At 47.2% G+C, this 14,490-nt stretch overlaps 1 protein-coding gene across 1 annotated transcript in view; it reads right to left on the bottom strand.

The window, feature by feature from the left end:
* Notch2 (notch receptor 2) overlaps nt 1-14,490 on the bottom strand; it is a 141,353-nt gene that overhangs the window by 67,368 nt on the left and 59,495 nt on the right. Inside the window, exons 4-5 of the mRNA XM_075981808.1 lie at nt 13,325-13,660; nt 4,225-4,347 (exon numbers count right to left, since the gene is read on the bottom strand). Coding sequence (XP_075837923.1) covers nt 4,225-4,347; nt 13,325-13,660 — 459 coding nt within the window. The remainder of the gene's footprint in view (nt 1-4,224; nt 4,348-13,324; nt 13,661-14,490) is intronic.

A 14,490-nucleotide genomic window follows, 5' to 3' on the forward strand; every position in this document is an offset into this window, starting at 1 on the left:
CAAGCCCAAGCTGAAATTACATTTCTGGATTAATAACGAGAGCAGGAAAATCAATCACATCTGCCCTGGGAATGAACCCCAAACCCAAGCAGCCACACCGAGGAATTTGTGAGCTGAGCTTAGAGTCAACTTTAATTCTGAAGGAAATGAACCTTTAAGAAGAAAATTCAAATAACAATCTATGTAGACAAAACATTAATCTACACTGCCCTAATAAATTTGGGGGCCTTTTCGAGTACTTCCCGTGCGTGGATATTTGCCAGAGCAGAGCTGCTCTGATAAGATGGCGTGAGGCCAAAGGCTGCATCATAGAGGCCTCTGCACTCAGCCTGCAGCAAGCCCTCAGCTTCCCCTTCCCGCCCTCCTAAGCAGTATCCGCATATCCACTTTCTGTGTAGGATTCCCACCTCCAGCACACCTGGGCCGAGCTGCGACAGTCCCACCAGACCCTGAGGAGGAACTACCAGAGGACAAGGCCAGAGCAAGCCAACGCTGTGCACGGCTGCCCAGCGGGAAAGACGCTCGGCACTATGGCAGTGCAGCTCTGCACACACCTCTGCAGCTCCTGCAGCACCTCGCACGCAACGACAGCAGAGGCATAGGTGTGATTCTAAAATTCCCGAGAGCCACTTAACAAAAAGAAAGAAATGTGAAATTAATGCTCACCATATTTTCTTAAACTCAATATATCTGAGAAAATGTTATTGTAATCTCCAAACATATCCAAATGGGATATTTGAACTTTTTCATACTAATGTCCTCAAAACCAGGTATTTTGCAGCAAACAACACACCTGACTTCAGACTTGTCACATTTCAGATGCTCTCTGGCACCTGACTAGTGGCTACCATGGCAACTGCTCCAAAGTGTCCATCATGACCGTTGTTGAGGAAGAAATACAAAGGCTCCAAAACCTAAGACTGTAATTGATCCTCAAAGTCCCCAGAGAGAAATAACATAGATGGATTTTACAGACCACAAATAAAGCCCAAGAAAGAGAAACTGACTTCTTTATTGCACATCAACCATGAACGGAGCTAGAGATATTTATTTCTGTTCAGCTTTAAGTCCAGAGCTGCAAAGGGGAGTGTTTCATGCATGTGCACTTACAGAACAAAACCATACCGTTAGGCCTGCCTCATTCGGAATGGAGCAAACTCCCGGTTCCCCATGATATTTAAATCTATGCCTAGTTGCTTCTTCCAAATAATCTCACCCATTCTCTTGGGGCAGCTGGAAACCCCATTCCCTCTTCCACTAGCCTGGTGTAACCTCTCCTTGCCCATCACACACCAGCCAGGGAGCTCTCGCTTGCACTCTACTGCTGGGAGCTACAGAAGGAACCACGAACACAGCTGTACCAGGTTCTTTGTTACACCCTGCATGAGAACCATTCACATGGCGTGAACTTCTAACCTAGCAGTCACCAGCGAAGTTCCCAAGAAGGGAAAACAAAAACAGCAAGTCATGAAATCCTAGAATAATGAAATTAGAAATTGAACTTTCGATTATTAAAGAGACTTTAATGGTCTTTATCCTTAAAAGATAAAAAATAGAAGGCACCTTACAGAGCCAACTTGATACAGGGAAAAAAAAAGGCCACAGATTTGAAACTCAATTAAGTCTTCTAAACACTAACCCAGTCACTGTTTATTTGCTAAGGATGAATAATTTAATTCTTTTAAGTATGCATCATCATCTAGAAAAAAAAATACTCAAGAAGTTATACCTCTAATAGAAAAAGATACAAAATGCTGCAATTAGTGCATTAGGATATGAACATATCTAACTCCTGAGCCAAAGTTCCGCTCATTCCTGTCATTTATGTAGAAACCCAGAGCTCTGACAGTATCAAAAGCAGGGCTCCTGGAATACAGATCTACCTCTGCACTCTCAATATCGGCAGAAGCCAGACAGTAAGAGTGTGGTAACCCTAGTGTGTTCGGGTGCTAACTGCTGTCATCGTGGCTCAGCCGCCTGTAACTCTGTCTCTCCACCGCAGCAAGCACCGAACAGTGTCAGCATGGACGCCGAACACATCACGGTGAAATGCAGCCGGAGGCGAGCATGGGCAGGATTCCTGGGAGACGAGCACCTGAGCCAGGCAGAGAGGGGAGAGGGGACAGGCAGTGCGCCTGAGGACAGGGTGTGCAGACAGAACTGTGAGCGGAGCCGCTAGGATAGGAAGAGCTGATGGACACGCGTGGAGAAGACTGGACACCAAGTAGACATGAGGCGTGACGGCTTCAAGGAGCCAAGGAGAAGCTTGGATTTCATCCCAAGGATGGACAAAGCCTTGTGGTTGGAAATCAAAGACTCAGTGTGAGTGAAGGAGGAGGCAAACCAGAGACTGAGACCAGAAGAAATAGAAACTTCCCCATCACCTCTGCTGCCCCTTCTCCAGGGACAAGGGAACCCAGGTAACGACAGCCCCAATAGAAGACTTCCACCGCAAGAAGGCTCTGATTGGACACCCTGGAGTGTGACACTTTCCCTAATAACACACTTCTGGAACCAAGGTTAGAGCAGGCAGCCTGTGTGGGCTCAGGGAAGAATCAATCAGCTATGAAGTTAAACACCGTTCCACAAATACTGGCATCAGGAGCCGAACACAGCATGAATCACACTCCCACAGAACAGGGGAGATGAGATTAGGGCCACGCTCTAACAAGTATTCACCACAACCATCACATCTTCAGAAAGACAAAGATTTGAATCTTAGCAGTAACTATTTCTCAAGTTATTCACTTCCTGATCATTTTTAAGCTGGAAAAAAAAATGGCTTCTGAAAAATCTAGCTCAGGAATGGTGAAGGCTAGAGAGAAGAGAAAAATCAGATAGAACGGGTTTCAAATGAAGTCCCAGGACCAGAGCGCCTTGAAGAAACTCTCCGGAAGGCCAACTCTAGACCTGTGGGAAAGCACTGAAAAGGATGGGGATTAGAAGCAGAATTACGGGCTCTTCCAGAATACAATCACACCACTAAGTTTTAAATCCTCTTTAGATTTTTCTTACCCATGGTCTATAGCACCGGGGCACTCTAAATAATTACACACGTCAGATAAGGGAACGCAATTCAGAGACCCAAAGGACCTGCAGGAACTCACCCCTTCCTCTTCCACATTAAATCAACCACCTTCTCTCAAAAAGGCTCAGCTCGGACCACTGAAATAGTGTAGCACAGAAAGGTGACTGGCGTACAAACCTAACGACTTGAGTTCAACCCCCAGGGCTCACATGGTGGGAAGAAAGAAAAAGAAGCAACCTGGAGGTGCCCTCTGATCTCCAGATATGCCATGGCATATGCATCCCAAATACACACACGCGCGTGCACGAATACACACACACACACATACACAAATATGTAAAAGTGTGATTTTTTTTTTTTGGTGGAGAGGGGCAGGTCAGAGTCTTACCGTGTAGCTCTGGATGCCTGGAACATGTTATGTAGGCCAAACTGGCCTTTAACTCACAGAGATCTACCTGCCTCTGCCTCCTCAGTGCTGGGATTAAAGTGTGCACCACCATGCCCACCCAACAAAACTAATATTTTAAAGACTCCCTTCTTCAATTCGTAACCAGTTCCTAATTGTCTCTACATTCCGTCATAGATAACATGTCAGCCAGCATGAACAGGATCTACAGACGAGTGTCTGAGGAAGATCGCTCATCTATCAAAAATGAGTTAAAACCCTAAGCCAGCGTAAGAAACTTCAAAAAGACTGCAGATTTAAGCAGAACTGATGTGCTGATGTCAGTGGTAGGAAAATAAATTGCTTTAAGCCTCTGTGTGAAAAGGGTACAAGTTAGGAGGGAGACGGAGGAGAAATGGTGGCATCAAGAGTCCCTGCCCATTGCCCCAGCAATGAGCAGGGACAAACCATAAACTCTAGGATTTTAAGGTATACACAGTTTACTGTGCATTGGTGTGTGTTTCCTGTCAAACATCTATTGCGCATGTTCTGTGTCCAGATCCCACGCTGCCGGACGCTAAGCTCTGCTCTCGGATCAGGCACAGCACCTGTCCCGGCTCTGTGCTCAGAGCTGTTGCCCGGTGGAGCCTGTGAAAGCGCACTCCAGAGTGGGCAAAGGGAGAGAGGTGCGCGCCACACCCAAGGCCTGGCAGTGAGAGCCATGCTCCGTTTACAATCGGGCCGCTAAGCACCTGGAGCAACAGGTACGCAACGCCCACTCTCTACCCTGAAGGTTCGCCCCTGCACCTACCTGTCCACTGAGGGGGGCAGCGGCAGTTGTAAGTGTTGACTCCGTCCACACAAACCCCTCCATTCTGACATTTGTGGTTCGGGCAGTCATCAATATTCCTCTCGCAGGTGCTCCCTTCAAAACCTGGCAAGAGAAGAAGAGAAGAAAATGGGACCTCTCGCACGAGTGTTGGGCTTCCGCTCACAGGACACCGTCAAAGGATAGCCCTGCTCCAGGACTTCAGTACGTCCCCAGCAGCTGTGCTGCGAAGACATACTGCACGAGAAACACCCGGTCCTGAATGCCTTGCCCTTAAACATAGCTAGATGATGAAGGCGACTCATTATGCCTCGTGCCTTCATGGTTGCCTCACACTGATTTCTGTGAAGTGAAATTGGGGAAGACAAATGTATACTTGGGACAATCATGAACTGGTTCCAAAAACCAGAGTACTACGGTTTCCCCAGCTCCTAGGTTAGATTCCTAGGAAGAACACACTAATCAATCAATAATTAATTAATTAAAATTTAAGTTTTTGGGGGCTGCACATATAGCTTGATGATAGAGTGCTTATCTAGACTATAGGGGCCCTAGGTTCAACCCCAGTACCACAAACATGGACATAGGGTGGAGGGAAGGTAGGGAGGAGGCCCAGAGCGAGAAGAAAGGAGAAGGGGAGAGAGGAACTGGACATTTCTGGGAAAGCAGAAAGGGGTGTAGTGGGGCTAAAAGCATGTGAGTGGGGAGAGGAAGGCAGAGGGGGGCACAGGAGGAAAACCAACCAGATGAAATATGAAAAGGAACCTGTTATTTACATGCTGATTTTTATAAAGGAGTGAAAATATTATAAAGACTTAAACTCCACCTAACTTGAAAATATTTTAATAAATAAATAGGAGAAAACAGAGTTGTAACAAGAATTTAAGTCTCTAATTTCTTTTCTTAGACAACAGCTCCGAGGGCTCCAAAGCCGGACAGGCGGGAGGACATGGAGGATACAGAGGACACGGAGGACACGGAGAGTGAGGTCTGGAGAGCAGCTGAGCAGACATCTCCGCCTGGAGCTGCTCAGTGCACAGCACTACAAATGTTGAATCAGCTTCAGGAAACCGGCAAAGAAGGCTGAAGCCACCTGCCCAGCCTGCCTTTCTGGATCGGTAAGTGCCACATCACGAACAAGGTCCGCACGGACAGTCCATACACGCTCTGGGAGAAAAGGCACTGTTACCCAGCGTTACAGACTTCACGTTCTTCTCCACACAAAAGCGACATACTAGCGTTGCTGCTGTCTTCCAGGTGTTTACCTGCTCTGAAAAATAAATCTAGGATACTAAACCTCACGTTAACTGCCTGAGGGGTGGATCTCTGTACTTTTTACTCATTTCCTCCCTTGTGTGAGCAAACCTCTGGGCTAAGGAAGGGAAGCCTTGTCACACCTTGCTCTGTTCTTTCCTTACCACAAGCTACAATGGACACCACACGATTTTGCTGTGCTGGACCATGGCAGTCATGTAAATGGATTTAAACCAAGTAGGCAAGAAAGAAAGAATACTTAAAAACAAGTGTGGGAAAGACTGTAGAAACATACACCTTATTAAAAAACATACACTTTTTTTAAAAAAAATTACCAAATTACTCCTATTTCGACCATCACATGAAAGTCTTACAAATGAACTAGTGAGCGGATTGCTTAAGCGCACCCCTAACTATGACAAAGTGGGGCTCCTGACTACAGCTGTACCATGCAGCCGCTGCTGGATGGGAGCTGAGGTCTGTGTTCCTGACTTGGGGCTCTTGAGAAAGCCATTTGCTAGAAAGGCTCAAGTTAGGATTTGAATGGCAGGCAAGGGCTGGTTCACCACTACCAGAACCTGTGTGGCCTGGTGATGCTTTAGAAGGTCATGGTTCTAGTTGGATGATTTTTTTTTTCAATATGCTACAAGCTGGAGCTGTTTAGGAACAGAACTCTTAACTGAGAAAATGTTTCCATTATTTGGCATGTAAGCAAGCCTGTGGGGCATTTTTTTTTGGGGGGGGGGATAATGATTTTATGTAGGAGGGCCTAGGCCACTGTTGGGAGTGCTGCACTTATACAGGGGTCCTGGGGTGTATCAAAAACAGACAGAGCAAGCCAGCATACAGCGTTTCTGCATGACCTCTGCTCCAGTTCCTGTCTTCAAGTTCCTGCCCCGATTTCATAGCTGATGAACTATGATGTGAGTGTAAGCCAAATAAACCCCTTCCTCCCCAGTTTGCTTCCAGTGATGTCTCATCGCAGCAACAGAGACCCTCCTGAGGGTATCATCACCTCCCTGACGGAGTCTCTCATGACTGAGACTAAGGCTGGTGAATAAGTTGGCAGGCAAGTGGTAATGCCCTCGGAGCTCTGCCCAAAGGAGAAGACACTGGGACCTTGGCATTGCTCTAGTTAGTGTTACAACTAACTGAGTTTACCAGTCACGTGCAAGTTAAGAAACAGCAACATTTCAATGAAACCAGGGGAGGCAGGAAAGACAATGTTTTCATAGCCGATTATTTTTCAAGATACTTCTTCATCGTCAACGGGTAAGCAGAGGAGAAGGAGATGGAAGATCTTGAGTTCAGTTTGTTAAAGCAGAGGCTCCGAGGTCAGGCGCCCACACCCAGCTCCCCGTCTGGCAGCAGTGACCTAGGAGACCCAGCAGCACCTCCACCTTCACTCCGGCCCAAGGGGCTCGCAGGACCGCACTCCAGCAGAAATGAGCCGGACATAAAGAGCACTCAACTAAACCAACCACATGCTCACAAGAGCAAGGATTCACTTGAGCCACATATACATAAAAATGAACTGAAAACACCTAAAAGGCCTAGATGAATGTGCTAAAATTATTATAAAAAATACTGGGGAAAATAGGAATGAGTCTTTCTAAGTTGAGCCAATCAAAACTTGTTTAAATATGGCCAAAAGCACAGGCAGCAAAAGAAAAATAGATTTCCTCAGATTATCTGAGCAACAAGAGAGAGAAGAGCCCACAGAATGGGAGAAAGTATCTGCAAGTCGTACATACAGCAGGACCTGTACCTAGGACATACATACTGCTTAAAACTTATACAGCTTAACAAAAAAATACAGATAACCTGATCACAAAATGACAACAGCTCCAGTGGACATTCCCCAAATACATGCATAAACAATAAGTACAAGGACCACTTCTTGTCACAGCAAGCCATCAGGGAAGTGCAAATCAAAACAAGGAAATGCCGACCTTCACATCCATTGCACTGCAATCATCAGAGCGGCAGACGGTGGCAAGTGCCGGCAGGGATGTGGAAACTGGAAGGAGTGTAGGCAGGGTAAAGCCTTTGTGATGCCGAGAGTCTGGCCACTCCTAAAAGGTCAGTAGCTTCCATTCCAGGTAGAGAGACCCACGGGGAGTGAAAACACAGACCAAACAGAAAACATACTCAAGAGTATTCACAACAGAATACGAGGATCAAATGCCAATCATCTGAAAACTACAATGTGGCAAGACTGACCAAGCGAGTGTTAGACAGCAAGGAAAGGAACGGAGAGTCAGTGCCTCCTACCGTGAGTGAGTGCGGCCAGTTACGGCTGCCCACATAGGGAAGGTGTCTATCTATACGACATGTCCACAATAGGCGGACAGAGCCACCAAGTCCACCAGCAGTCGCCCAGTGCTGGAGGGAGCCAGGAAGCATGGGTGGCATAGAATAGCCGGTATGTGTGGTTCTGGAGCAGGAAAACATTAGAAAATTAATCGTGGAGATGGTGACACATATCTGTAAGTCTACTAAGGAAGAGCCCCACAGAACTGCACGTTTATAGGAGGAAATTGTATGGTGTGTAAATTATATCTCAATAAACCTGTTAGTCTAGGGGAAGGCTCTTAAACATATGAGCTCATACTATTTTGCACCAAGGAGATTAGAGCATCCACTAGAGATCACCCCCTTTAAGCCTCTTATGTTACAAATGCGGAAGCTGAGGGCCACTGGGCTGGGCTCACTAGCCCAGGATTGCGTGGCAGTAAGAGCGGGCAGGAGAGAATCCAGAGCGCTACTGGTTTAGTCAGGATGATTTGTGAGACTCCAGAGCTTCCCTCTGATGAAGTGCCCATGTTAAAATAATGAGAGATCTAGGACTCCTTCTGGAAAGGGCTAACAGATTCTTGGAAGACACTGTCTATCCAAAAGTCGGGGAGGGGCAGTTAAGTTACAACTATCATTTCTTAAAAATGTTTCAGGGGGAAGGAGTAACAGACTGATCAGATGGAGGAGTGGGTGGATGGTGTCACAGTAGCAGAAGGGCTCCCTCAGCCAGCTGCACTAAAGAGTCCACTGCTAAAAGCCAACTCACATCCTTAAAAGGCCAAAAGGATAAAATTAAACTTAGAAGGGCCAGTTTGAGACTGCGCCTTTATGAAACCGTGGGCCACTCTGCTGAGTAACACTTGCAGTGAGGAGCAGGCGGAAAGTCTTTGAAGTCATCCTCCCACACAGAGAGCAGCCTCTCTCAGGAGAGCTGGTGTCTTCCCATCTTCAAGCCCTTTGTATGGGGGTGGAGAGCAGTGGGGCCGGGGAAGGGGTAAGTGAGATGGCATTCAGGTCAGACTGGGAGTCTTCAGGAAGGATGGAAAGTGGGGGACGTGGCGCTGGAGAAGAGCAAAAGAGAAGCCATCTTTTAAGTCTCACAAGAGCAAAGCTGCCAGGTATGATCAGAACAAGATGCAAGAGAACAGCACGTGGTCCTGAGTGTGAAAACGCTAGAGAGAACGACTGCTGCTTGTACTTGAGCTCTGCACACACAGAGCAGAGAAGGCACACCATGCGTTCAACCTCCACTTCATGTCAGGGGCACAGCATATAATCAGCCTGCACAGTGTGCGGGGCCTTGTACCTTTACAAGGAGGAGTTTTTATTGACAGCAGTGGACAAACCAGATGGAGTTTTCTGAGACGGAAAGAGAGATGCAGGAGAGAAGGAAAAAGGACTGGTCTGTTGAGGACTTTTCGTTCCAACTGTGAACTCAGAACTGCCGCATGCACAGAGAAGGAGCCCACAGTGTTCTGATTGCTTGTGTCGTTTGTAAAAATAGCTACACACACAAAACTCCTAATTCATTTTCCACGTTGGTTGGCTTGGGCCCAAATGTCCTGGGAGCCATGTGCTTCACGCCGTATTTGTCATGTAGGAAGGCCTGCAGCTGGGTGCTCCACACAGGGCTTCTGCTAAGAAGGCTAAGAGACAGGAGCTCACGAAGTGTCTGGGTTATTGACAGCTACTGATCCTAGAAGCTGGACTATGGCTTCTGGGCCCATTCTCAGAGTTTCCTGTTGATACTCTTTCTTTCCCTCCCTCTGCAGAGGTTGCACACGCTGAATCACTTTTGTGGCATGAATTCCTTCCTCCTGGGTCCTGCCACACTGCAGTCAACACTGTAACTACAGTGCGCTGCGCGGGTAAAAAATCAGAACAAAACAAACACCTTAACCATAAAACATAATCACTAACTTACGTGCTACCTCCAACTGACAGAGCTGAGAACACTCCAAAATTACTTTTATCCAGAATTGGAGTCCATGAACAAAAGCAGCCAAACCTGAGATGCAGGATTCCAGACAGGAAATGAGATCAGCTACACCCGCCGTACTGACACGACATTACACTCGGTCAGTCAAGAAGTGTTTGCGGGCCTGTCCCATGTGGGCCCGTGTGGGACAGTGCTCGGGGAAGCTAAGCGAGGACCCTAGCGGTCACAGAGCAGAGGGGCGGCAGTCGAGCTTAGAAACGACAGACAATAAACAACAGGCAAACTGAAGTAAATGATATAGTTACAAATTATACGGTACGAAGCCAAGTGTCACAGAAAAAGAAAACAAAAATGCAGGCCAGGGCCAGTCATTGAGGGGCTGCGGGGAATAGCTACAATTTGAAATCGAGTGGTCAGGGTCCGATTATTAGTGCAAAGACAGAAGTGCAGCAGGAAACGGTCATTCAGGGGAGGTCCGGAGAGCTTGGCCAACAGCTCTGTGTCTCTGACTTGGTCTCCCCATTGTGACAGAGCAGGGGCAAGGGAGGGGGGTGAGAAGGGAACTACATTAAGAAAGAACTTAGAAAAATCAAGTCTCGGTAGACTACCCCCCAGGGAAGCTTGACAGAACACTTTCCAGACCTCGTCTGGGATGAGAGAAAGTCTTTGGCACTCTGGAAATACCTACTTACTCATGGGCTATGCGCCATCCACTCCTTTATGCGCACATCCAAGCAGGTCACCCAGCTCAGATCACGCGATCCGGGAGGCAAGCGCTAGTCTAGTGAACAGCGCTTTCCTCTCTGTGCACCGTACAGCAGGGCTACTGAGCAGCAACAGTGCTTGGTTATGATGGGAGAGTCTTCTTTTCCTCATAAACTTTTCATTTTAATCCAAACTGCTCAGAGCATTTGATGAGACGTCACACACTCCAAAGCACCCCAAGAAGCCGATGAGCATGGCAGTGTGGCGGCCACAGTGTGACAGCCACTAGGTACACAGGGCTCTGGCTTGGGAAATGGTCTGCCTGGTGAGTTCCAGGGCCCTGCGTCTACCTACGCATTAGCTGCGCAACGCTTAGTGAATGACTTACTGTGCCAGGCTTCAGTTAACTTCATCCGAGAAAACGAGGAAAAAAAGCCTATCTGCAGGGTTAGGGGTGTGTGTATGTACACACACAGCACACACGCATGAGCACACAAGCCCATGCATGCATGATAAGCACAGCACAAAACCCAGGCAAACCTCCTTACTCCACCACTCCAGCCCTGGCAGCCCACGGGCTGCGGAATCCCTGGTTATTTCCGTTCTCAAGCAGGAGCTGCTATTCTCATTTGACGAGGTTTTCCTGGACACTCAGAATCCCCCGAGGTTCATAGGAGCCTAGCGGATAACAATGCAGAACAATGGGGTGGATAATCACTCTCTCCCAGCTAAAGACTTCCTTTATTGACTTCTCTGACTTCCTGTCAATACTGTGCTGCCAAGTCAGTCTCCTGTTCTAGGCAACTATTAAAAGCAATTTTCTTGAAACTAAAAATGGCATATAGCCCCTAGTCATAAATCACACTAATTTCAATTATGAGCCACTTCAGCGATTACAACATTAGGCTATTCGAATGTTTGCAATATTAAAATCTTTGCAAAGGAAGCTGTTTATATTTCTATTTCTGTTTTTAGCTCTTAAAATGTAAACAAATGCAAGAGCAAAGAAAGATATCTTAGTTATTCCTTCTGCAAGATAATGAAGGTGATAGCAAGTCTTAATAAACATTTAGTATCTAGAATGATAGCATTATCTATTCTTTATTGAAAGAGAAACTAAAGCAATATGTACTTCCTTGTGTCTTGGTTAAGTGGCTAGTGTGATTTAGGGTTCTGACAGCGTCTCCTGCTGCTGTATCAAGGACATGGAATGATATCTAGAACACAGCAGTTAGTCAATCAAGTTTTACCAAATAAAATCAACCAAATCAAAGGGTCTAGAGCAGTGGTTCTCAGCCCATGGGTCATGACCTTGGGCCACAGATCTGATGTCCTGCACATCAGATATTTACAACTCATAACAGTAGCAAAATTACAGTTATAAAGTAGCAACAAACATAATTTTATGCTTGGGAGTCACCATGACATGAGGAACGGTATTAAAGGGTCACAGCATTAGGGAGGTTGAGACCACTGCTCTAAAGAGATAGTTCAATAGTTAAGAGCACTTCCTGATCTCGGAGAGGACCTGGTTCGGTTCTCAGAACCCACATGGTGGCTCCTAACTACCTGTGAACTCCAGTTCCAGGGGATACAATGCCTCTTATGACCATCTTGGTAACCAGGCACACAAGTGGTACACAGACATATATGTAGTCAAAACACTTTTAAACATAATGTAAAATAAATAAAAAAATACGGTTTAAATAAATAAATTACCATTTGGTTTTATATCAAAGATTGACCTATGACCTTTAACCTCCTAAAGATGAAGCACACAAGCCCATTATATGTGAGCCATATTCTCCACACCAGAATCTAAGCTCCCACTCGAAGAGTGGCTGAGCAGCTTCTTTCTGGGGCAATCCTGCTTAGTTAGCACATTACACACACACACACCCCACACGCAGTTTTCCTTCTTTTGTTTTTGTGCTAAGGGAATTTGTATAAAAACAGGATCTTTGTTGCTTAGTAATTCATCTGCTCCAGCTGCCTGTGCTCTGTTCCCAATCAAAATTCTTGGTTTTCAGCCCCCTCATCACTTGTACACTGAGCGAAGTGAACTGGCCAGCCTTGTTCCTTTCTCCCCCCCCCCCCCCCCCAAGGAACACCAGGCGCTAGGCTCCCAGACACGACTCCTCTGTGCTTCAACCTTGGGCTCTGTGTGCTTAGGCCCTCGATAGCCAAAAGTAAGGCAAAGGGCTGCGCCTGGATTAGACTCTCCCACACCGCCGATCAGAAAAACTTCACTGGCTAGCAGAAGTCTTCAGCTTGATGGCGGGAGGGCCATCTTCACATGAAGGTGGGAAGGGCCATTCCACATGTCAAGGTGGGAAGGGTCAGCCCCTATGTCAAGGTGGGAAGGGCCACCCCCTATGTCAAGAAAGGGACACAGGAGAGGTAAATACTCTCCTCAGCATAAAGGAGAGCTGATTCTCAAGTCTTGGTGTTACTTTGGCTTACTAAACACACACCCTCTCTGTCTCTGTCTCTGTCTCTGTCTCTGTCTCTGTCTCACTCTCTCTCACACACACTTCCCCACGTGTGTTTGTCACAGTATTCCCCACTCCAGATCTGCCTGGCCCTTTCCCAGAGCTGTTTCTCCAGTTTCTTCTCACTGTTTCTCCAAAAGGAACAACAAACAATTTCCTAAGCACTCATCATCATAAACTCTGACATGCTAAATTACGCCCTGCTCTATTTATGGACCCCAGTAAGCCCATAAAACTCCTCCCTTACCAGCCACCCACCCCACACAACGCTCTCACTTCCCCTTTTCCCTGCTTTAGGATACTTCCTAAAGGAGGATCTAGGCCAGGCGCACCCTCCACCTCCATCCTGAGATGGGTTTGCCCCCAATTCTCAAAGGCCTAGGGAGCTCTTTACCTGGAAGACAGTTGCATTCAAAAGTGAAGTCACCAGTCTGACGGCAGGTGCCTCCGTTGACACAAGGCGAGGGTGCACAGGGCACATAGGGGCTGTCACAGTGCTGGCCTGTGAAGCCCTGGGGACACTGGCATCGGTAGGAACCAGGAACGTTGATGCAGGTGCCTCCATGTTGGCAGCGTCCTGGAATGTCACATTCATTGATATCAGTTTCACACTTCTGTCCTGTGATGCCTGCTGGACATATGCAGGAGAACTGGTTGGCTGCGGAGGTACAGGTGCTCCCGTTTGCACAGGGATGAGACAGACAGGCATCTGTCCACTGGCACTGCTTCCCTGAAGGAAGGAAAACAGAACTCAGTACCCATCACACTCAGCTGCTCCCTCTCCCACACGGCAAGTAACACAGGGGCTTATACGGAGACCCCTGGACTTTAGATCTTACAGAGCACATGGGTGTCACCTCAAGCTCTTCAGACACACAATGTTCTCCAGATGCTCCCCGGGGTCCTTGGGGGAGACTCAAGGCTCTGAGGGTAAGGCACAGGAGGAGACTGGGGCCCTGCAGGACTCCAGTAATCCCATGGCACAGGGTCTAGACCCTACCTCCTGGTCTTTGCTGAAGCTGCTCCTCGCCTGGGAATGCCAGCTACCTCTTATTTACCTGTTGGACTCTGCCTTCTACTGACAACACCCACCCAGCAGCTGCTACCTCTGTCAAACCATCCCTAATGCCCGCGCCAAAGTGTGCTGTCTTCTTCAACCATGCCAGCCACCACAGCACAAGGCTGGGTGCCCACAGCAGGCTCTCAATTATGTCTGCTGATTGAATAAAACATATTTTTCATACTATATGGTTATTAAATTGAGCTCTTAGGTGACAGAAACGAGTCAACACTACTTTTTTCTTTAAACACAACAGATCCAGCCTAATTTTCTGAGTAATAATTTTAAATTTTGGCCTACAGATTTATAGAACTGTTGTTTTAGTGTTTTAGCATTGTGCCAGGAGCCAAAATGACAGACAATTCTTCTTTTTTCACCAAGCTGAGGAGAGAAAGAGGAATTCGAGAGACTGGAAAGCCAGTCCCTGAGTGTCAGGGGAGGTTTTAGGAAGCAAACAACCATACTTATAGGCATCTGACCCCATTCTTTCTCCTCTTCTG

This window comes from Microtus pennsylvanicus, chromosome 7, assembly GCF_037038515.1.
Source record: "Microtus pennsylvanicus isolate mMicPen1 chromosome 7, mMicPen1.hap1, whole genome shotgun sequence".
In the NCBI taxonomy this organism is placed as follows: domain Eukaryota; kingdom Metazoa; phylum Chordata; class Mammalia; order Rodentia; family Cricetidae; genus Microtus; species Microtus pennsylvanicus.